A 25,604-nucleotide genomic window follows, 5' to 3' on the forward strand; every position below is an offset into this window, starting at 1 on the left:
ATGTGTACATAATACAAACACAAAAATGAACCAAAGGTTAAAATAATTAAAACTTCTACCACTAAACTGAAACTAAACTATATTTAACACAAAGTCACAACGAAATTTAACTCAAATGTAAGGACCACAAAACTATTATAACCCTGGTGATACTGCAACTTTATTCTACTAATACCATGAGTTTATTCTAGTAATTTAAAAAAAAAATCACTGACACACCTAAACTCCGCTGTAGGTGTGTGTCAGTGAGGTTGTTATTTATGGCTGTCACTCTCATTAGGATCAGTGTTGACGTATGTGTAGCTGTGTGCGTCTGCACTTGTTACAAGACACAAAAGGTCATAAGGTTAGCATGTGACTGAGATCAGATCTTTAGGCGTCTTCAATAAATATGTCACTGAGAAGCAATGGGAGAAAAGAAAAAACATATTAGGAAGATGCAAAAATATCAAGTAACTTTATGAATAACTCAAGTCAGGATGAACCAGAGTGACTTAAATGAAATGAGAATGCTCTGCGTCGGTGTGGACACCAACATGCAAGGAAAATTTTACATTAAAATGTTTGCAGAGGGAAATAAAGGCTGCCAGTCATCCAGGGGCTTAATGCTAAGCTCACTTTGCATGCTGTGTATTAATTCCTAAAAACTTGTTTTTTTTCATACCATTCAAGTGACGATAGAAGAATGTTTTTTTCTTTAGGGAGACTATAAGTATTAATTATCATATGTGGTAAAAACATTAAAGTTTTTTAAAACACCATTGGCACCGATGGTAAATAGGTGTAAAAAAAAGTGTTCAAACAAATTTAATCTCAATGTTTTAGAAAAGGCTATCCTGTAATTTAAGTACATTTTATTCAGAAAACTAAATCCATACAATGAATCATACAAAACCAAAAACTACTGGCTACAGGCTCCACTAACAATTCCTATCAAAATGAATTTAACTGCACCTCTGTTTATTTCAATTTTACTTTTACATTTGGTCAAAGTGTTTGAGCAGATTGGAGTTGCTTTCTTATTTTGAGTCGTATGTTTGAACAACTATTCCCTCTGCTCCTTTTTTTTTTTACTTTCAGACAGTTGTTAAGATGCATAATTGTGGCAATAATGTGTTGATTTTACAACTGGGAGCAGCTGATAAGCATCTCAAAAGCTCAAGTAATATCTGAACTATGACCTCAAATTCAACAGGAGTTGAAAAAGGATGCAGAGCAGGAGAGAAGGAGGAAGTTCAAAACATTTTTTCTTTGGGATAAAGAAGCCAAATGTGTTGAATCTGGATGTAAACAATGGCTAATGATTATAATTATGAAGTTATAAAAGCAATCTATCAGTGAAGCGCATCTCATCTCATCACCACTTCAGGATCTGACTTCTCCACAGAAGCTGCAGTCGGGGCTCCAGAAAAGCTACGTTTAATTTGCTTTTTCATCTTGTTATAATTTTGTGACCATCCTGTCGGCTCTGAATAACTTTAGAATATATCTATAGGCAACGGCAGCCATTTTTACTTCCATAAACTGAGAACTGCTGTGTGACTGGCGTTCTTCTTCTGCGCATGTGAGTCGCTTTGGGGTCGTATACCAGTTACACAGAAATCTAACTGTGGTTGCATTTAATACACACACAAAAAAAAAATTCAGCAAAAAAATTGGAATTGAGCATCAAGACCTGCTGTGTGAATGCAGCTTCAGTCCATAGCAACACAAGGAAAACACACTGACTCACCTCAGGATCCTGGATGCTTGAAACTCAATGTGAAACTGGCAGCATCACCTACTTTCTGATTAATTGGAACGTCACAGCAAAAGTAACGTACCAGCTTGTGCTACCATTTTTACCAGTTTCATCTTCTTTTTAAATAAAACTCTATACCATTAAAGCAAACGGTACGATCCGAGTTTGTGTTAATATTACATAAACCCTGCGTATCTATCAAAGCCTCATCAGTGTCAGGATGGCTTAAACAACTACAGCAGGATGAATGTACCAATGAGAACTAACACCAGTGTTCTCATAATTAAAAAAAAAACATTATGACTCCAGAAATATGTTTGTATCAAACCACATGACTCGCACATGGTGAGTGAACAGAACAGGAGTCTGCTGGTTTGGGTTCCCAAACCCGGATAAGCTGCCTTGACAACCACAAACAAAACGGAGGCTGAGTCATTTCCTCAAAGGCTTGGAAACGTTCGAGTAAAAAGTGCTTAGTCTCAAACGAAACCTGCTTATCCACTCAAAGGTCAATCTGTCCAATCAATAGAGCATAAATGAAACTGAAACTAAGCTACTTCACAGGGTTTCATCCTGAAAACTTCCTAAGTCCAGGGCTAGGGTTGGCAAGGTGGTCATCCAGCGCCTTACCAAAAAATATGTTTAAAGTCGACAGGAAATTTGAAAATATTGCTGGGAAATTACATTTAAATGAAGAAATTATTTACAAAACCTAAACACCGACTACAAAGTCTTAGTTCTTAAAACACTGAACTATTAAAATAAATATTAACTTGTTGCACTTGAGTTGTTTCATCCCAACGTGTCTTTTTTTAATCTTTTATCCATGACTTGTCACTTTATTTGCTGAAGAACTATATTGTTCCAGTTAGTTGTGTGTTTATAAAACTAAAACATACTGAAATTATAGATAAAATATTTTTCATTTTTGTGTTTATGAAACTATTTATCCACCTTTCAACCTGCTGTGATTTTTTTTTTAAACACAGAAGCAGTTTGCAACAGCTGTCGGCAAATTACGGCTCTCCACTTAAGCTGGTTCGTGAAAGTTGAGAGAAAACACCAGTCAGTCAGTTCAACAATAACTGAAAACACTTTTAGAAAATTGTATCTTCAGTTAAGTATACATTACCCAATCGGTGTGTACATAATCACAATATCGTACTTTGACCTTTTTGAATTCTGCACCTAAACTTAAGTATGAAAAAACAAGAACTAGTACTATAACAAATAAAAAACTAAACCAAAACTAAACTAATAACTAATAAAAAAACTAGCAAAAACTAATTAAAACTATCAACCTTTTTATCTAAAGAGACTCTTTAACATGTAACACTGTTAATGATGTACAAAAAAAACCTATAATAAATAAACAAACACTTTGCTTGGTGGGGACACAAGTAAAGTCTGGTGGCCCGCCAGGCTTACATTACACTGGGGGAGCCCTGCTTTAGATGTAAAAGTTATAGTAAACCACTCACACTTATTTAACCCAAATAACGTTTAATTTACCCACAGAAAACTAATGTTGCTTTATAAGATGGAGGCTTTAATGTAGGAGCAGTATAACTCAGAACCTGAGGCTGGTCATGTGACTGTTGACAGAGTTCCTCGTGCCTCCAGACCTTCATGCTTCACTTGTCGTTGTGTACCTTTTGAATTTACGCCTCATGTCTCATATCCATAAACCCTTGAATGTTATAACGGTAAAACAATCAGCTTAAACAAATAATACTTAGAACTTATAGGTTTACTTTTAGAATTTCCAGTGAGTGGAAAATCTTGCGCCATAAGCATGAGCTCACTCCTCCGTCCTTCAACAGGTGAACGGGAAACAAAACGCAGAGAAATCACAGCAGCGCGTTGTACATTTAACGAGGTAAAACCGTAAATCTGACATAACTGGAGCGCTGGACCATAAGGAGAGCTGTATGTGTGCACACACTGACGCCGCTGGATGCCTTCACCGTGGTAACCGATGCCAAGCAGCAGGTGAGAGGAACTCGAGATGCAAGCGGGGAGTCGGGTCAGAGCAGGAGGCGAGTTCCTCTGTATAATCTACCCACTGACTGCAGCGCTGCAGGTAAGAATAACATTGAGCAGCATCTCTGGCTTAAACCTCTCAGTGATGTTCAAATCAAGGTGGAGATTTTTAATTTAGTGGTTGATGTTCTGCTGAGATGATTTCAAAATAAAACAGCTTCTGTTGCTCAAAACCAAAACTGATCAGTTAACAAGAGATCTGTTAGCAGATAAGAAAATGTTAGTTGCATGTTGACTGGCAGGAAACTGATAAGATCCGTTCTTACATGAACCACAGCAAACCATCACTCCAGCAGTGACTCCAACAGCCTGTCATGAAGTCTCCCTTTGCTGCCAGTCCTCAGCCTTCGAGCACAAATGTTCTGCATTTAACACTTTATCCAATCTGGTGATTTAAAAGTAGGATTCTGAAGCAAACCTGCACCTCCAAACTCCATAAATATGGATTATCATAAATATAGGTGATTATAGGGGTGGTTACCGACATTAAGTTTTAAATAGTTGTATGGAGCATAGAGTACCATGTTGCCACGACATGCTGCTGTGCAGCACAAGGCTCTGCCTGAGGACCTGTTCTCTTGTTGACCATATTTAACTCCATGCATTTTCAGTTTAATAACAAGGTATTCTCTAATCCCACTAATCTAATAAATATACTAGCTTTAACTACTTTGTCAATGGATTTCTTTCACATCTGTTCAGAAGTTAGTATGATGGAGCTCTATTGAAACGTCAGCTCTCCATCCAAGTTTTTCTTGACTAATTGTGCATTAAAAGTCTCCTTTAAATTTTCCAACAGCAAATGGTCATGTAGAATACTGCTAAACGCACTGAAGATCATATAATAAAAATAGAATTTTTCTTGTAACAGAAGTGAGGCACTGAGAAACGACACAAAGCAACTGTGCATTAATATTACAGCAACTTATCCTCTGCAGGCAGATTTATGGGTGTTTATATAGAGAGACTGCAGCTTGTTACCAAAGCCTCCCACCTTCCTGGCTGAGCCCTCGTAGATGAGCTGCAGAGCCTTTTCTTTTGCCAAATGTCACGCAGCACCATGCGTCGCTACAACAGCTCTAAACCTGATTTATGTCTGTTAATTAGGGACCTGAGACAAACAGAAACAACAGCACATGAGAAGCAGACACAGATGCTTGGTAAATGCATGCAGCCACTTCCTTTAAAACCACGTCTTGAATCAAGTCAAGCTTTTTGTGCCAACACACAGATATGACACCAAAGCCTCCTGAGCAGATTTTATGTCACACTGAGACCAAATTATGATCCTGCTGCAGATTGGATGCATAAAAAACAAAAAGTTAACTTTTGTAACCTGTGAAACTCGTCAAGCTGCTAGAATAATCTGTCTTCACACAGCTTTTGGTGAAAACAGCAACATTTTTTTTGGATAATGACTGTTTATACTTCAAACAGACCTTCTGTTTGGTAATCCTCCCAGTTCAATCACTAAACACCAATACAGCAAACTAGCATTTCCTTCATGTCTCCAAACTAAGGGCTTCATGTTGGTACCCACCAGTTACCATTTCCTGCGGTTGGCTCATTACAGACTCGTCTCATCACTTCTTCCTAAAATCAACCATAAACTGTTGCTGCACTGGAGTGAACACAATGTATTACTAATTAAGTTGCCGTCTGATCTACATGCAGAGTACAAATGGAGAACTGTTCAAAAGTCTTGAGTCAGCACTTCTAACTTATCTTTCACAATCAATAAACCAGTTACTGGTCAATGTTTTTGTGTTTTTCAGGGTCTTACTACGCTTTTCTTGGTTCAGTGTTTTACCATGTTTGAGGAATATTTTTATTAGGTTTTTTTTTGCTACATTATTATCATCCCTCATTCAGGCAAAAAAGGCTCCTGATCTTAAAGAGCGGAGCACCTAAGTGTAGGGTTGGAATTCTGATGCATTATTTTCAATTAATTAATTACATAGATGTTGATGTGTTACATTTTTAACGCAATTAATTGCATTTTTCATTTTTTCTCCTTTTTTTTTTTTAAATACAAAGGTTCCCCCCGGAACCTTTACATTTTCTGGTTCGACCGTAAATCTGACGCACAAGCTAATTTCTGCTTCTAAACACAATCTGACTGGACGCTGAAAAAGACTATTGTTGTATTGAAGTTGTACTAAAAGCAGTTAGCTTATCAGCAAATTTATTCAAGCCTAAAACAGCATCTCCATGCTAACATGTAGCAGCAGCACAGCTAACGCTAACACTTTGAATAACCGGAATTACAGATTAAAATCTATAAATATTTTTGTTACTGGGCTCATGTCTATTCGAAAAGGGTGTTTGAATTGAAAATGTTGATTATTTTATCAATATATGGTTTTCCACTAATTAATTACAGACCCGGCAGTTAACTTGAAAATTTTTAATCTAGTCCAACAATCACTTTAGACAAATTTAACTACAATAAACACAAATTTGTCACAAAGGCTAAATTTGTCCCAATTTAGAAATTTTTTAAGACTTTCTGCTAAACTGGTGATCAAGATCACCTTTAAAACCTCACGACAAAGTCTGGCTGGAATATAAAAACAGAATAGTTTCAAAGTTTTGCACAAGCTTCAAACGAGACGAAACAGATATTATCTGAATCCTAAACAATAAGCCCCCTTCAGGCATAACATTATGACCAGCAGGTCCTCCTGACAGGTCTGTGCTGTCTTACTTGTTTTGACATGTTTCTATCAGAACCAGCTTTGACTTCTTCAGTAGCCGGAGCTGCTGCAGCTCATCTGCTGGATCTGTTGCCCAGAAGTGTCTCACTGTTCCACCAATCCGTCTTTTCCAGGTCAATTTTCTTTGCCTTCTGACCTCGTGATTTAGATTTTGACTGGTAAAGATTATTTTTCCTAGCAACAATAAACAAATGAAGGAGAAAAAGTGCTGCATACTGATTATTTTAGTTATCAATTAATCTCTTGATTATTCTTTCAATGAATCAGATTTTAAAAAAAGAGCACATTCTGCAGATTTCTCATTTAAGCCGTTTTTATACAATATTAGAAATACAAGAAAAGATGCAAATAAGCAAATAATTCAATTCCTTTTATGAATAGCATTAAATAAAACATTTTATTGTGTAAAATGTAAAAATATAGTATTTCTTTAGTGAACATCGGATTATTTGTAGCAGATAAAAAATATTTCTCACACGGGAAAAGCTCGGCACTTTCTGCTTGACTGAACATCAGAACAGTGTAAGGCTGAGCTGGTGATTATTTTTTGGATTAACTGATTAATAACTGGATAACAAAAGCTGAGCTCTGAGCACTTTTTAGCTGCAGATGCATCCTTTGCTACAAATTATCAAGCATTCACAAAAGGAAAGCTGTTACTGCATTTTAGGCCATAAAATTTAGATTTTCTTATTGAAAATGTTTTATTTATGTATTTCTAATATTGTATAAAAAGGAGTTGAGTGAAAAACCTGCAGATTAATCCGATTAATCGCCAGAATAATCATTAACTACAATAAACACAGCACTAGCACTAATGGTGTTAGTTGCAACAGTTGTCAGTAAGTAGCGAGATAGTTTCTTGTTCTTCATGTTAGTTTGAGGAAAAGGTTCTACAAAAATGTCAGTTTTGTTATTTTAAATTGGAATTGAATTATTGGTTTATTTGGATTTTTAAGCATTTCTAATGCTGTATAAAAAAGGTTTAAAGGTTGAATGAAAAATCTGCACATCAATCCGAATAATCGTGAGAACAATCGATAGAATAGTTGCAGCCTAGAAATAGTTATTTTTAACCACCTCACCTGTTAGGAAATAAAGAGTTGGTTTCTTGTTCTCCACCTGAATGTGGGAAAACTCTTCAAAACAACAATATAGGATTCCCACAAACCTTTCTTAAACTCCTCCAGCATGGCGTCCAGCTTGGTGTCATGGAAGACGAAGTGGACCGCGTGGTTGTAGAACTTGGTGATGGTCTTCAGGGTGGTGCAGTCGTCTGGGTCCACGAAGGCCAGGTCTTTGACGAAGAGGATGTCCACGATGTTGGACTGCTCGTGCTCGTAGACGGGTATTCGCGTGTATCCGCTCTCCATGATCTCCGACATGGTGTTGAAGTCCAGCACCGCGTCGCTGCTGATCATGAAGCAGTTGCCCAGAGGCGTCATGATGTCCTCCACCGTTTTGGTCCGGAGCTCCAGGGCGCCTTGGATCATGTTGAGCTCCTCTTTCACCAGGTCGTTGTAGGGTTCGGTTACTTTCAGCATTTCCACCAGCTTCTCCCGGTTATATACTGTTCCAATCTCCTGGCCCAAAACGCAGTCCAGGAGCTTGCTGATGGGCCAAGACAAGGGGAAGGTGAGCAGCATGAAGAACTTGGTGAGCAGGATAGTGTTGGCACCCACTGCCAGGCCGTGTCTGGAGCACAGCGCCTGGGGCACGATCTCTCCAAAGATCACGATCCCGATGGTGGAGGCGACCACAGCTCCAATTCCGGACTTGGTGAGGTCGTCCAGGAGGATAGTGAGGGTAGTGTTCACCAGGACGTTCCCGAGCAGCAGTGAGCACAGCAGGTAGTTGCCCTTCCTGCGGATGGGCTCGATCTTCCGGGCCCACTTCTTCTCCTTGTCCGTGCCGCAACTTTGCACGATGCGGAGCTCCATGGGGTCCAGCGCCATCAGCCCCAAGTTGAGCCCGCTGAACATCCCGGACAGCACCAACAGGCAGCAGATGAGGATCACCTCCAGCCAAAGGGGCAGCAGGGACGTGCTCTCCTCCTCCACCACCAGAACTCTTAACTCCTTGTCTTCCAGAAGTAACCATTTGTTCTTCTCCTGGGGGTCGAGGATGCACAATACGAACACTTTCTTATCATCTTTTTTTCGAAGCTTATTCACGGTGATGTTGACAACCCCGACGTTGTTAAGGTATTTTAACTCCATGCTCCCTTTCACTACCATACCATTCGAGTAGTCGGGACAAGTCCCGTTAGGAGACTCTTCAAGTTCGGCGAACCTGATGAGCGCCGAGATGTTGGGTAACAAGTGAATACCGTAGAACCTGAAGAGGTTCTTGCTGTCCTCGGTCACCTGAATCATCCCCTCATTGTTGATCTGGGCCGGCTTGTCGCTCTTCTCCAGCCGCATGCCAAATATCTGAGTGCCGCCCTTGGACTTCTGAGTCGCTGCCTCGGCCTCCGTTCCCGCCAACACGCACAAAAACACGAAAAAAGTCAGAGGAAAGCCCAGTCCACTCGACTCTGTCGCCATGTTTGTTTCACTCTATGCCAACGTCCGACCTGACGTCAACTACTCCTTTCCTGGGGCCAGCCCACTAGTTAGCATAATCACACACAGCCAATCAGCGGACGATACGTCACGCGAAAACTTTGCTCGACCCTCTATGGTAAGCTATTTTATCATAAAATCGGCTTCACCACAATTACAGTTACAAGAAATAGGTTCATGACTCGACATATTAGTTCATTGAGATATTTCTAATTACAATCTGACGTCATTTATTATAAATTACATCAGATTTAACAATAAGTTCAATGAAGGCTTCATATCAAAATATCTATAAATTGTCCATATTTTGTCACATTACAGCTACAAATATAAATATATTTAATTGGAATTTAATGTGAAAGATCAACACAAAGTTGTGTAAAATTGTTTTTTATTTATAAAATATGTTTTGAATCATGTATAATTTTCTTTCTACTTCACAATTGTACACCACCCTGTGTTGGTCTTACACCATAAATTCCAATCAAATGTATTTATATTTGTGATTGTAATGTGCCAAGATATGGAACAAAATTCAAGTGGTATGAATACTTTTGAAAGCCACCGTATTTCGGATACCAATAATTAAATTATGAGTGGTGAAAAAATTAATTTAAGATATCTCACTTTTTGTTCTGACTTGTCAAAATTCCCATTAAAGAGAGCTAGAATTACACAAGAATTCAACATGTCTTATATGTATTTTTAGACAGGAGATTTACGGGAGATTTGACAAGTAAAATTGCAGCCATCTTGAAATTCAATAAGGACTGAGCAAAACGAAGAGAATTTTGTCTAGATAAAAGACAAAGATGATATCTACAAAAATTAGATATCTTGAAATTTTTTAAAAAGTAAACAGCTTTTCTATTTTGCATATCTTGAATTAATATTCTGACTAATGTAATTTTGACCAGTCATAGTTAAGTTTGAGATACCTTAAATTTTAATTACGGATGTGTGACTCTTCAAACCATGACTGATATCATTTGAGATGTCTTGAATGAACATCTCAAATGTAAATATAGTCAAAATGTAGTTGTCTCACCACATCTGGAATGTTATCACAGATACTCAGGCAAAACCGATTTTATATTAAAACGGCCTGCCTTAAACTCAGTTTAGTCTTTTTCAAACTCTGTTTTTGTTCTTAACGTAGTTTCGTCTGAGCCGTTTGATTAATTCAACTCAGTTTATGCAAACATTTGGCTGCTTTCTACGTCAATTTTACACTAAGCTACTTAAACCACAGCATTTCAGATTTTTCCAGTTTAATTCAGCTCAAAAATACTTCATTAATCCCAAAGAGAAATTAAATGCTGCTCTAGCTATTATCCAAGGTTCTTCAAACTGTTGCTGCAGATGCTGATGTCTGTGGGCAGGAAGGCTCTCCTGTAGCAGTCTGTATTACAGCGAATCTGAAGAAGCCTCTGACTGAAGATACTGAAATCTTAACTTCCATCAAGACTTTTTTATTCAGGCAAGCCTTCAATGCCTAAAAATGTGGTGGCACTTCTGGTCTTATAATCTTATTTACTCCATTTTGTTTTATCTATCTTGTTTTTAAGCCACATTTTATGGTTTATCAAGCACTTTGGTCACCAATATTGTGAATCTGTAATATAAATTATTATATTTTTGTTTTTCACTTTGTTTGAGGTCCTCTGACTCCAACAAAATCCAATTCAATCAAACAAATATCAAACAAAAATCAATTTTAATGACATCCTGTTGGTAACTGTTATTTGTTGGAGTCACAAAAACAGATTTATTTAGACTAGGAATAGAAAATAGAGGCATCTATGAATCATTAGTTATGTAGAAAATGACTCAGGATAGATACAAATTGGTACAAAAAGTGCCACCACTCTATTTTTATCTGAAAAAAGTTGAAATGGCAGTGAAGATGATCGTTACAAGATTCCATCATTTTGTATTTCAATGTCTTTGATTCAACTTTTCTGGTTGCAAAATTCAGCTTTGATGGATGCTAGTCATTTTGCCTCTTCTCTATTTGTTGCTTTTGTTGTTTTGGACATTTTAAGGCACAAACCTTCACTGAAACATACATGCATAAACTCTGCTCTGCTGTGCAAACGTTTTAAGCTTCTCTGTATAATTTGAAGAAGCTGTCAGCTGATTTATTTTTGGTTTCACTTAGATTCAAGTAAATTCAATCAAAATGAAACAAAATAAATAAGTTAACTTGTGTCAGCAGACAGGTTTCAGAACAATAATATCACAGTTAAATACCTAACTGATTCAAGCGTTTAGCAGTAGGTTGATCTATTTGGATAACATCTTTAAAAAAAGAGTAAGAGTGGTTAATCAGTAAGTTTCAAGACAGTGCTATCTTTAGTTTTTGATTCTGATTACTGACTCATTAACAACAACATTATGTAACAATAAATTTATCAGCAGGACAATCATTTCAAATAATTATCTTTGGTGCAACTACAGCACCGCCTTGTGGTCAAACCATGAACGTGGTTTTTAATCTGTTGATCTAGGTCTGGTGTTCCCTTTGCTTTGTGTTTGGATATTTAAGCAGGAAATTACATGTCAAACATTAGTTTGTTGTGCAAAAACATGGAAAAGTCCAGTTCTCACCTATAAAACACACTTGAAACAAAGATATTTCACTTTCTGACTGAATCAACATCTGAAGAGTCCCAGCTGCAGGAGGAATGTGTTTGGCTCACAGCGAGTCGCATCTGAAAGCCTGGTAGATAAAGATTCACTCTGTTCTGCTTCTGTTGCCCAATGAGCAGGAATGAAACCAAAGACTTCCCACTAAACTGTGCAGATTTCTGTGGAATATTAAAACTAAGAGATAAATCTATCAGGACGCCAATACATTCCTGCTGAAACATTCACAAGCAGAGCAGCAGATAATACACTTTACAAAAGTATTTACGCCTCTTGAACTTCTCCAACAAGACAAAGTAACACATTGAAACCATATATTTACATAAAAGCAGAAGTGCAATTTTTCTCACTGTGAAGTTAAATCAGATCAAACTTTTCTTGTTTTGGGTCGTTTGGAATCACAAAAATCATTAGGAGACTTAAGAGAACTTGTTACAGTTGTTCTCCTTCACTTTGGTTCATTTCTCAGAACAGAAAAAAACTTCTCAAAACTATTTGTTCAAACTTCAAATTATTTCATCATTTGTGCAAATCAAGTTAAAAATGCTTTAGAACATCATCCTAGAGGTTATCTACAGTTCTCCTCTGTTTCCTGTATTTTCAACTGAGTTTGTTATGTAGATAAAAATACATTATACACGTTGAATTGTCTCAGCCTCCATAACATTTAAATATAATTTCCTTGCTGGGACATCTGAGATCATGTCTTTTAATAGTGGCTTTGGGCTACTGGACCGAGTCAAAATTATGGTAATTCCAGTAAATCTGGTAATTCTCAGATGCTTAAGCTTATTTATTTATTTTGTCTTAAATGCAGCCATTTTACTTCTCAGATATCCAAGTTTTTCACCAGCCTTGAACACATCATCCCATTTGTGAATCGCTTGTGGTAAGAAAGCAGCTGGTAATTTGTTGTTTTACTACTGGTGCAGTTTGAAATATGTCGATTTGAGAAACAGTTTTTATGCACATTATTATATTATTATAGACATTTCTGAATTATGTTGTATCCTTACAAATCTTGTTGTGCGCTTTGTGGATCTTTTTGAGACTAATTCAGCTCCATACACTGAAAGAAAAAAACTGTTCAGTTTACTTAATTTTATTGTGTACATCCGTCCCACACAATGCAAATAAGTAGAACAGACATATTTTCCCTCTTTCCCTCAAATACTGAAAGCTTGTCAAATCAACATATTTTATTTACATTAGATTACTTGAAAATATTAAGTTGAAACTACAAACATTTTATCTCTTACCATAATGTAAATATATTATGTATTATCAATAACTTTTTTTATGTCTTAGCAACACTATTATAATGAATAACACCAGCTTATTTTTCATTGCCAGTATTACTCAATGAAATTGTGTTGGGCGAACACAATTCTATCATGTTAATGGAACACATGTTACAGCTTTAAATCCTACTTAATTTTTTCAAGTTATCTATATACCTTTCTAATGTAAAAAATTAAATAAGATCTTTGACAAGAAAGACAAAGAGTGCAAGTGCTGCTGAACAATTGAACTTTATTTAAATGAACATTTCTAAATCACACCATTTTGTATTTAACATTTTTTACATTTAAGACACAGAACATTTTTAAATCGAGTCTTACCTGAAATACAATTTTTATGAACAAACATGTTATTTAAGATATGAAATGATATCAAGTTTTGATATATTAATATTTAAGATATAAAATGGATAAGAAAATATAATAGTTAAGCTTTATAAAACATATTAAACATGGTATAGAAAAGTATTTCAGATTTTAACTATGTTTTTGAACATGTAACATGACATTAAAGCTGCAGTATGCAAGTAAGCAAATTGTTTTTTTTTTTACATGTTTGTCAACATTATAACAATGTCATGTCAGTGGAAGACAGCGCTGGATTTCTTCCACAGATTGTCTTGCTTTCCCTCGTAAAAGACGAGTGAAATTTTATACAACTGTTTTTAAAGAACTTAATTTTTATAAGTTACACACTGCAGGTTTAAAGGTTAATCTGGAACATATTTGTACAAGAGATATACAAGATTATGTAGAAAAGTAAGTCGGATTTCAATAACACTATTTGACAGGGTGCCCATATGGCTGACATGAGATAATATGTAAAATAATTTTTTTTAATAAAAGTTACATTTGGCAGCATACATGCTCAAAAAAGTTGAACATGTATGATGCTGATAATTTTCTAAATCATTTTATCTTTTATAGATATGTTAAAGGTCAACCTTTAAGCTGCTGTATGTTCCACTGAGAAAAAAGTTTTTTTTTGTTTAAACTATCACTATATTATTACATTACAAACAATAAAACATCAGACAGAAAATTGGTGAAAAAAACTGAGCCTTGTCTTATACAGACACAACGTACTGATAGTCCTAACTAATATGTAAAAAGAAAGTTATAAAAGTTACGTACTGCAGCATTAATTTCATATTAATACATGTTCAAACACAGTTTGTAGAAATCTGGCTAAGACTTTATTTGACGGGGGTGCACAAGACTGACATGACACTGTCATGAACATAAAAGAGTCTTTATAAATGTCTATGAATGTTGTTATGAAGTGTCATTTGGTAAACAATGACACTTTTAATGCAAAGTTGCTCCAAAAGTTGCATTAAAAGTGCCAACTTTGCATTAAAGTGTCATTTACCAAATGACACTTCATAGCAGTCATAGACATTAGTAAAGACTCCTTCCTGTTCATGACAGATGCTATGCCAGGTTTATGAAAGGTTTCTATCAACTTTATGGAACATGTACATGCTGCAAAATGTAACTTTTGTGACAATTCTTTTGTACGTATTTGTTAAAATTATGTCAAGTCTGTATAACACAGCTTATTTTTTATATCATCAGTCTCATGTTTTACTGTTTACTATGCAATATCATAGTGACAGTTTAAACAAATATGTGAAAAACCTATTGCTTATAAATATCACATACTGCAACTTAATAGTTGACCTTGAACATATTTCTGCAGTTAGTTATTAAAAAATAATAAATTTGTGTCCTGCAATGAGGAATACAACAACAGAAAACACGAAAAGTGAACATTAGTTCACTTTTCGTGAACTAATGGACTAAAATGTCCATTTACTCACTCATAGAGGCAGTTTTTAAGGAATAATGTCTTGTTGGACAGTTAACCTCCATCCAGTTCCATTGTTATCTTCTGTAACACCTCAAAAGTGTAGCAAAGGCCAGCAGGGTAGGCGAGGTTCAGCCCATATATCAGTCCAACAAGTATTACAACAGCTGTTGGCACACTATTCAAATTGGACACCACCCTGATGCCTTCATGGACGATCCTGATGTCTTCATGTGATGAAGTCTTTCAGATGAAAAACGCCGGTGGTGGTGGTTCCAATAGCCTCTTCAATGGTAGCTTCATCCACACCCTATGTGAAGTGATGACAAGTTAATCTCTCTTTCTCTAGACCTAGATGCATCTATATATATAGATAGATAGACAGACATTTCTCTATAAGAGCTATCTCTAAAAGGTTGGACAGATCAATGTAAATTTCGATGAATATAGATATATCTCAAGTATATCTAAACGTAGAGATAGACATAGATGGATGTATCTATCCATGTAGAAAGAGATATACATATCTAGAGAAATCTAAATCTAGATAGAAATAATTATGTATGTACAGATATAAATCTTTCTTTATGTTTAGATATATATATCTATCTCTAGTTGTGTAAATACACATATAGATACATACCACATACTCCTGGATGAGCTTGGCTGGATCTTCTCCCATATACATGCAGACTTCCTTAATGACACTCCCATGCAGCATCAACATCTTCACACTGAAGGAAATTAATGGAATTAGAATCTTTTTTCAAGCCTTATGCTTGAAGTTTAACAATTTACTTTACACAACTATTTTTAAAGTGAAGACATACAGTAGAGGTTGAAGTGAAAACAAGCAGGTGTAAAAGTTAAAGGTGAGAACATTTAACACAAGGAAAATGTAATTTTCTGCATTAAAAAAGTTTATCCAAAAAGATTGATAGTTGTGTTGTGGCTACATCACTTACCTCCTCCATTTGTGCAACAACTTGTCCTAGCATTTGTCCAAGCTGTCCTCCTCTTCTTTTGAACATCTTCATCAGGTTGTCAAAATGGAGATCCAGCTGAGACAAGAACTTTGACTGAAGTGGTATGGTGGTAATTCTCTTAAACTCAAGAGTTTATCTGAAAAAAAGAGCACAAAGTAATGAGCTTCAAATGTTCAACACTTGTAAGAGCCCAACAATCACTGCTGCAGAAGTGAACAGTCAGGTAAATGTGCCTAGACATCTTAGATTAACATTACATAAAAAAAAAAAAAAAAAAACTTGTATAACATTGTTTAAACAAACATACGTCACAATCAACACTTCTTAGTAGATATTTACAGAGGGCACTTTACACAAGACTTGAGCATCTGGAAGACATTTGGATTCAAATAAGATTCTGAATTTATACTCCATACTGTGCTCCATCCCAGCGCGCTGGAGCATTGAGCCCTGCCCTCCACATAGCGCCGCTGCCGCGGTAGAACCATTACATCAGCAAAACGAAACATGGAGATGGAGAGAATTATTAACGTAGCGCAGTGCACCACGGATAAGGAAAAAATAAGGCAGAAAACAGTCGAAGTACTCAAAATCCCTCTTATTCGTATTTTTGTCGCTCAGTAAGCGACGCTAAATGCAGACCCGTTACCATAACGACAGACAATGGTTCTGTTAGTGTGCTTGGGAGAAAGTAACGAGGCAGTTTTGATAGCTCGATAAGCTAGTGAAAAGCCACTAGCTTGCAAAGTGTTCGTGTTGCTTTTTTCCTCATTGCTACTGAGTCAGTTACTTACAAATTTAATCAGTAACAACTGTTTTTTGTGAACTACTTTGATAAACGATGATGTACTGATCTGTACTAGAGCTAAGCCCCGGTGCTAATAACGGTAGCTAGCAAAGTGAAAACCAAAGAACATGCAGACGGTTTACAAATGACTTCTCATACAGAATGATATTTTTTGTGGAAACATTCCCAACTACAAAAAATAATATTTAGATCACTTACCTAATCGGTCCACCTCCAAAGACTTGTCTTGTGGTCTTGTGGCTGAATAGTCAGAAGAAACTGTGCGGCAATCGCGATATCTTTAAAATTATCTTGTTTGACTTCTTATTGGTTAAGATTCAAAAGCCCGCTCTTATTATTGTCCAATCATATTTAATCCTTGTCTTTGTTATATTGCATCATTTCCGGTAATGATGAAACATGATTACAATGGTTTTAGTAATCTAATTTAATCACGTTAAATCAACATATGAAAAATGTGTAGTTTCATTATTGTTGGTTATTAAGTAAATTGTTCTTTATTCAATTGTGTAAATACAAGAAAGATGACTGAATTGTGTAGTATTAACTTATTTTGTTTGTGCAAATTCAAAAACCCCTCAATTCTCATTTTTTCAGTGTACTTTGGGTCAGCAAGGATAGCTTCAGACTTCCGTGCAGTTCTGGTTCTGTCCAGCAGGGGGAGCAATACCAGACTCATCCCTATCTGCTACACACCCTAAGAATCCTGTTTAGTCTGCTTATTTTGTAAATTGAAGAAAATGTTAAAAGTGATTCGATAAAACAAGAGTAAAACATTTTCATATAAACGGTATTAACATGAGATGGATTTTGAAGAAACAAACAAACTGGGTTTTGCAGGTAATCCATGGTGTTTTGTTGTTTGTACCAATAGTTTTGAGAAATGCTCTAACTGTTTTACAAATGATCGAGAAACACACCAAGGTGATTGAGGAAAACTTCTGAGTTTGACTTTTTAAACTCAGAAATTTCCAAGTTTCTTTTTTCTAGAAATGAATCTAAAAATGTCTGAATTTACTCCTTTTTTCTAGCTACAATGACCCTAATAAGTTCATGTTCAGATTCATTTGTATGGTACCGAATGCAGTTCAGTGTCCTTAAAAACACATGAATACAAAGTCGTAAAAGTCAACCAGTAACAAACATTTTATAAGTGCCATCACCAAATTCATCGATACAGACCAAATAAGTTGGTCAATGATTCACTTATCCTGGTTCGAAAGTACAATAAAGACCCAGTAAGGTTGTCATGTTTCATGTTCGCCTACTAGAGGTCCGTACAGCTCCAAACATCTTCATCAAATCTCTGCGTCACGTGACGTCGCCGTTAGGTTTCCTCCTGAAGCTTTGCGCAAATCTAAAGCCAAACATCGTAGGGGAGTGGAGGCTCCGGAGGGAGGAGGAACAGAGGGAGGAGAATGAAGCCGGGGCGAGTGGGAACATTTTAGACCTCGACTTTTCTCATCTGGAGTTTTTTTTCCCTCTTTCTTTAATTTCTGTTTCTTCACAGAAACCCGCAGGGAGACGCGCAGCTTTACGGTAAGAACCAGCCGCTCACCTTTTGTTTCCCCCTGTGCTGATCCGTTCAGAGGTTGAGGTGAGGTTCGGTGCTGTGAGATGGATTTTTTAGAGTAAAAAGATGTAGAAAGAAAGTAGCTGCCTTCTAAAGTAAACCGAGAAAGTGACCGGTGGAATGGAAAGGAAAAGTTTGTTTCAATTGGGTACAGAAACTTTGCTTCGCTTTTTCTTTAACTTCTAGTAACGCGAAACTTCACTCGACTGTACAACATCTGCTCACTTCTTACGGGGCTGAATTTTGAGACGGGAAACATTCCTCCTGAGACTCTGTTGGTTAGATGCTGCCGTAAACTTTGTGAATATGGATAAATGATGTAGAAAAGCTGTTTTTCTAACTCAGTGTGATGGTTTTTAAGCTGACTGTGATGTCACTGATGAGTCATCTATACATCATCAAGAGGCTTTCAAAAGTTCATTCACATCCGGTAACACTGGAGCAGATATCTGTTATCAGAATCAGAACTTATTTTAATATTAAAATGGCTCCTGATCAATACAGCTACAGTTTTTAATCCAAAAACTCATCAACAAATCAGCCCTATAGACTGCTTTGTTTTTATTTTAAAAATGAATTTATTTATTGAATATTGCATATTTTTAATTTATAATATTGTATAAAGAAAGGCTTAATTGAAAAATCTGCAGAAAATGCTCTTTTTAAAATCAGATTAATTGATTAATCGTATTAGTTGCAGCTGTATTATGTTTATAAACGTTTGGCCAGAAAACTGCAATCAGTGCACTCCTGTCTTTTGCATAATTATGCATTAGCAGGTGTTAGCTGGTATGAGATTCTTATAACTTTAAATGGAAATACCACAATGCACCGGCCACTTTATTAGGAACCCTTTTTTTGAAGAGTGACGGGTGATTTTCTCTTAGTTCCATCATCATGGCTGTATTTTTTTTACTACTTTAACTATTTCCAAAGACACTCATCTTTCTGGTAGGCTACTTTCTGCCAGCTGAGAGGCAGTGCTCGGCAAAGTAGCTTTCATTAAACAGACCAGGGGTTCCCAAAATGTGGGTCGGGGCCCCAGCAGGATCATTAGATGTCACAAAATCTTTCAGGACCATATGTGATGTAATGCATGTAGACAAAATGAAACAAATAAATACATCTTAAATAAATGTATCATTAAGTAATGTGCAGTAATATATGTTTTTATTAAGTTTTATAAAATGAATACTTTTAAAATATGTATATATATTTGACTTTTTATATTTATTTTAAATAAATAGAGGAAAATAAATAAATGTAATTTCAGAGGGTTGCCAATCTGGCTCTGTTATTTTATAGTCTGAAAAGTTTGGGAACCAATTAAACTGTGACTGAATATTTTAAAACCTTTTCTACGCTAAGCTGTGCTTGATTGAGGTACAATCTTATTTTAAGGAAACAAAACAGCAACATGGTTTCAATTAGACATAATTATCAATGTTAATGTTCATCATTTAACAAAAAGGCTCGAATACATAACCTTGAGGCTCTCCGTGTTTTTCTTTAGCTTCTTACAACATTTAAAAGTTTGCTTTAGTGAAGCAGATGAACCAGTTCAGTTACACCGTTTCAGCTTCATTTCACACACAAAGTCATTACAAATTGTCTCCAAACTGTTAAAAAAGACAATTAAACAGTTATAATTTCTGGAAATAATTTGAGGCTCCTTTTATTTGTTGTTTTACTGGCAACAAACTGATGTTATTTCCTGTGATTCAAAGAGAACGTCCTAAAAGCCAAATAAATAATCAGACTTTGTGGTTGGTGATGAAATTGTTTCTTTGCAGAAACGAACTCCTCCAGTTTCCTGCCGCAGACTAAACCTGTTCTCATTGAGAGTGAGTTCTTTGTTGTTTGCTGAGTCTTTTTTTAGCGTTGTGGTAGCTGGCAGTTGGCAAGAAGTTCCCAATTTCTGTTATCACCAACCAAATTTTAGGTGGATCCAAATGATGAAGAAGTGATGATCTGTTATTGAAACAATAAAGTAAGACAAAGCAACTAAACATGATAAAAATAGAAATTTTATAGTAAAGTTTAGCTTAGCTTAGTCGAATCTCTTCTATTGGGTAAAATGAGAGGACAGGAAATGTTTGTCAGTTTATGAGTAATAAAACTGACAAACATTCACACCAGTCCTGTTTAATCTGCTTTATTCCAACTCTAGTTTGTTTATGCAGTCAACCGGTTCGTCTGAGCTGTGAAACATACTCAAACTGATGCAAACTTTGGTTTGTCTAAAATTATTGGTCTCAGATCAGCTGAAGTGAACTCTCATGTGGTTTGAATGCCTATGTGAACACCAAGCGAAAAACTAGGAAGCAGACTACACCTCAGGGCATTCTGGGTAAATACAACCAAAATAAACGCCAGCGGCTAGCGCTAGCAGAAGAAATGTGTCGCAGCCTTTTACCGGAGACAAACAACCACCAGAATCTGACGCCACTCCAGTTTACATTTTGTGAAGGAGGAAGTTGCCCTCAATGTCTTCCTCAGAGGTTTTTATGTCATTTCCTTTAGTGGTTCTTGGTGCAGCGCCCCCTCAGGTGAGGAGGGGAACAACCTTTTCAAAAGGTTTGGTTGGTTTGACTCTGAGATGAAAAATGAACTGAAAATGTGATCAGTTTTGCGATTTTGGTCCACAGACGAACTAAATCTAATGGAGTAGGTGTGAAAATGCCCTTATACACACCCTCTATGAGCGCCCCCAAGTGGTCAAATTAATAGTAACTGAATAATCAGTGAGTTTCATCCCATGTCAACCTCTTAAATGATTCCAGCTTAACTGAGGAGATAAAAAATGTTTGAAAATCTAAATGTCCATATTTGCACCAAAATTTACTTTTAAGGATCTGATTGTTTGAAATGAACAGAGAAAATAGTTTTAGGAGGTCAATCAAACTGTTAGCTTTTTATGGGGTAAGATGAGAAGAGGAGTGGCTATTGTGACCTGAGAGGTCAGGTGAATAATTCAGAGGTTGATTGTTTTGGGTCTTTTTGTTCGGCGCTCGGTCTCAAAGCCTTCGTTCTGTCATAACAGCACCTCGTTTTCCAACTCCTGCTCTGCTAATTTCTGTCAGGCTCCTGTTCAGGTCACTGCTTCACTCTTTAGTTTTACTAACAAATTAAAACCTAAATCTGTGTGAGCATCTCTGGTCTTCAGAGTCACAAACCAGCCCCGGTTTATGGAGAGTTTTCTAAAAATGACAAGTTGCTGGTTTGGAGTCAGCTTCCAGGACATTTTAATTCTGTGTTTACTTATTTACTCCCAGTTGGAGGAGGACTGACATTAATCAGTAACATGCAGAGACCTTGAAAAACCTTCACAAACAGCCCGATGTGATTCACAGTGTTTGTTCAGCCTCGTTCCTGGTGAGGTTGAATCAATTTGGGCTCAGATCTACACATAATGATTGACGAGTTCAAGAAACACAGAAATCTGAGAATCTCATAAATAAACATCATTCCGCAATTAAATTCTGTTTTCTTCCTTACTTCTTTCACCTCTTTACCTTTAAATATCAAAATATTACAAGAATGGCATTTATCTTTCTAGGTTCCTACTCTACTTAAATTGAACTTCAGGTGCACAAAAACAGAACTTGTTCCAACTTTCATTATTTATTAAATGAAAGCAAAGACAAAACATGAAAAAAGGATTCTACTATGTCACATGCTGTTTTTATTTTGTTTTTTAAATATGTAAGGCACCTTGAAATGCCTTGCTGCTGAAATGTGATATACAAATAAAATTTGATTGATTGATTGATTGATACTATATCGTGAAAGTTTGTGTATTTGTGGATTTTTTTCTAAAATATTTGAAAGAATATACATCCTGGGAACAGATAATGCTACTTGACATGCTATTCATTGGTGTTTGGAAAGGAACCAATCAGTGAGCAGCATTTATCTTCCTTAGCGCTGATTGGCTGAACCCTCAAACATGGAGATAACGAGGACAAATTCAGATTATCATCATTGTCAACAACGTAACATCAGAGATGCAATGCAGAACAAAATTACCATCAGAAACTAAATGTATAAACTATAAAAAATGATAAAATAATAAACTAGAACAAAATAAGATAAAAAAATGGGAGTCTGCATAAATAAAGTACAAACTTTTGCAATTTGTGCAAGAAATGTATAAGAAATAATATGTGCAATCAAAAATAAATAGATAAAATAGATAACATCAGGAAGACCATGGATGATTGAATTTATTTATTTGGTCATTTTAACCATTTCATAGACAAGTCAAAAAAATCAACTTCACACACAAAGCTGGTAAAAACGTTGTGAAAGGGTTAATAGAGGAGCCATGTTATGATGACTTCCTGAAGTTTCATAAAGATCAGGAGTTTCTTAAAGAGACGGAGGCCCAATTTCAACCTGTTAAGTTATAAACTCAAATTTCTGTTATATTTGACATATACAGCATTTTTATAGTAACTGAAGTTATAAAATGCTTCAGGTTTAGAACTGAAGGCAGGTACAGATGATAGACAGAGGGATAGTCGAGGGTAAAGAAAATGAATGACCTGGATCAGTAAGTCTGTACCATCAGCAGTGGTTTTCTTCCCAACCAAACTTCAGAGTTTCTGGTTGAGGTATAAAACTGTCTGTGGTTGAACTGCGGCTGTAGCTGAAATCGAAAATATTCTGCAGTTTAAACTTTTGACTCATCTCTGCATTTTCTCTGCTACTGCAAGTTTTTTGCAAAACAGAAAGTGGCACAAATATGAACTAAGCTAACGCTTTGTCTTCTGGCTTTTATGTAGGAAAAAACTTCCCAAAAATCATCACATTTCAGCTTAAAACTGTTAATAAATACTATGACTAAAAACAACAATGACTTACTTATGGTTTGCATTCAGTGCTATTTATTATGTTACATATTTGTTTGATGTAACGCTGAAGCGCTACGCCAACATAGTGTTTAGTGGAAGCTACTGCTAAAGCATTACCTTTAATTCAGATAAAATCTGCCCCTGAAGGACTGCAACCTTTGAGCACCAATTTAATTTTGACTTTGTAAGTTACATATTCTATTATGCCCTTAAATGTTGTTTCATGTTTATAACTTGTTCTGTACTAACCGTATTTTTTTTTGTTCTTGTCTTGTTTGAATAAACAGTCTTCACCTACTTCAAAATAAGAGCATGAATATATATAAAAAAATTAACTTAAAGTTTACAAAACAGCCAAGTAAATTAGTGCTGTAGAATGAATTTAGGGGAAGCTAAGTGTGCTAAGCATCTTCATAGTTAGCTAAAAATTAGCCACTATTAGCACATCTAATAGGAAACAACAAACAGTGTTTCTGTTGGCTCGCCAACGATCAGGGTGAAAAACAATAAAACACTAAAACATGTAAAAGTACATTAAATAAGTGCAGGAATGTGAATAACAGTAGTTGAGATTTCAGTCGACTGGTGGGAAAAGTGTGAAACAGGAGGAACGTCTGAGATAAAAGCTGTGTTGAAGAGAGCCTCTGTGTTTTTCTGTGTGCCTGATGTTCCCTCTTAACAGCTGCTGTGATAACGAACAGAAGATAATAAACATTTTTATGTCTGATGGTTGAAACAAAGCAGGAACTTTAACAGCCAGTCAATTCAAACACGTCTGCTGAATGTTAACGTTAAACAAAACCCAACAAATTATAGAAACAAGTTCCACAGATTATTTTCTGCTTTCCTAAAACACCAACATTACTTTATTTATTATTTTTATGGATAAATCCACTGATAAAAAAACAGAAACATGAAAAAAAGGAGCAATGATGTAAGACGAAGGACGAGTTTAGATTGGAAGAGAAAAATGAGATAAATTTGTGGTTAGTTCATATTTTATCAGATGTTTACCTTTTATTTTTGCAGTTTATGACCAAAACTTCACCATTGTTTGCTCAAAGTGTAACCAAAGTTATCAGAAATGCTGTGAGTAAAGCTGGAGAAAGAAACATTTCCTTGGAAGTTTGAAAGTGGTTGGTTGATTTATTTAGTTGGGAATTCATCAGAATTGGCTCCTTTTTAAAAAAATAACTTCCGTCTGTTCTTGCCAAACTATCGCTAAAAGGAAGTTCTCCCTTTCATCACTTCTTCCTGCTATTGTCCTCTTACTGTAATAGATTTATGGAGAGAAGCATGCAGAGGCTGAACTTCCAGGTTGAATCACGCTTTTATGCTACTGTGTTAGGATATTAATCCAACCGTTCAAACAAAACAGAAAACATGAAGGAAGAAAGAGTTTGGTTATTTAAGTTAACACTTTTTCTGCTGAAGTTTTAGTCATTTACGGTTCGAGTCCAGATGAAGCTGAAACATAGAGAATGCAGTTAAAATTAGATTTCAAAACACTGAGAATGAAGTGGAAATAATAACTTGAAAAACTGGTGTAATACTCCCAAACAGCTTTATGAAAGCCAGCAGAATAAAACCCAAATAACAGAAGTCTAAAGGTTGCTGCTGGAGTTCATCGTCCTGCTGATCAACTATTTAAATAATCGCGTCGTCTCTGATCCTACAAACCAAAAGGCTCAGAGAGTTTCAGCATGGCTGCTGCTATTTTTGGCAAAATCTCTGATAAATGAAGTAGTTGTTGACGGAGACGCAGCAGAAAACCCAAGCAAGAGGCTGAACACGTTTCAGATTTCCAAGGTTTATTCCAGATATGGAAGAAATCATCCAAGTTTGAAACACTTAAATCTAACGCTGTTATCGTGTGAATCTTCACTTTCATCAAACTGGCAGGTTCATGTTTGAAGTTATTGTTAATAAATGTTCTGGTTCAACTTTAAACATGCCAAACGTAAACAGAAGAAATATTTCTAATGTGACAGGAAAATCTGTAAAAAGATTAAAATTTACCATGAGCAAAATCAATCAAAATCTGAAAAGAGAAAAATACAGCATAAATTTAAAAACTGCTACTTTTATTTTGGACTCTAAATGCATCAGCAAACAGCAGGATCTTGTTTAGATTTTCTTTTATTAGAAATAACATTAAAGTTAAGAACATGTGCTTTTGTAACCCTTGTGTTTCAGTTTGACGTGGATCAGGGAACCTGTTGCACGTTTTATGGGTAATTTCACGTTTCGTCGTTCCACTGAAATAAAACAACTTTATTTGTTGCAGTTCTTAGAGGCTTGAGAAGCAAATAATTAAATGTAGAGAAATGCACAAACTCACATTTCTTATATAAAACCAGATGTTTGAAATCAACATTTGAAGTTGTGAAATCAGAACCACAGTAAAAAAAACAAAGACTGGTTTTCCAATAGAGGATGGAAACCTTAAACATGTCCAGCGGTCCACAGTTTACTGGAACCATTAACATCCCATCAACACCAGCTTCTCGCCTCTCGCCTTGTTGCACTTTTCTAAAAAACAGATTTCTGTTTACT

General features: G+C 36.0%; 2 protein-coding genes and 1 long non-coding RNA gene across 4 annotated transcripts in view; 1 reads left to right on the forward strand and 2 right to left on the reverse strand.

The window, feature by feature from the left end:
* cnnm4b (cyclin and CBS domain divalent metal cation transport mediator 4b) overlaps positions 1-9,089 on the reverse strand; it is a 38,228-nt gene extending 29,139 nt beyond the window's left edge. For both annotated transcript variants that reach the window (XM_088008614.1, XM_088008613.1), the window contains exon 1: positions 7,673-9,089. In XM_088008614.1, coding sequence (XP_087864740.1) covers positions 7,673-9,047 — 1,375 coding nt within the window. In that variant the 5' untranslated portion in view covers positions 9,048-9,089. The remainder of the gene's footprint in view (positions 1-7,672) is intronic.
* A 5,315-nt stretch (positions 9,090-14,404) lies between these two features.
* On the reverse strand, positions 14,405-16,860 carry LOC148157583 (uncharacterized). Its single transcript, XR_015764233.1, has 3 exons — positions 15,791-16,860; positions 15,469-15,559; positions 14,405-15,135 (listed from the first exon to the last, which is right to left on the reverse strand). It is a non-coding gene; the product is annotated as an uncharacterized LOC148157583 (long non-coding RNA).
* Positions 16,861-17,972: 1,112 nt separating this feature from the next.
* LOC106905990 (phospholipid-transporting ATPase ID-like) overlaps positions 17,973-25,604 on the forward strand; it is a 40,944-nt gene continuing 33,312 nt past the window's right edge. The window contains exon 1 of the mRNA XM_014971059.2: positions 17,973-18,158. The gene's annotated coding sequence lies outside the window, so the exon portion shown is untranslated. The remainder of the gene's footprint in view (positions 18,159-25,604) is intronic.

The sequence above is a fragment of the Poecilia mexicana genome, unplaced genomic scaffold (genome assembly GCF_051168715.1).
Source record: "Poecilia mexicana isolate PSO_F unplaced genomic scaffold, ASM5116871v1 scaffold_9, whole genome shotgun sequence".
In the NCBI taxonomy this organism is placed as follows: Eukaryota; Metazoa; Chordata; class Actinopteri; order Cyprinodontiformes; family Poeciliidae; genus Poecilia; species Poecilia mexicana.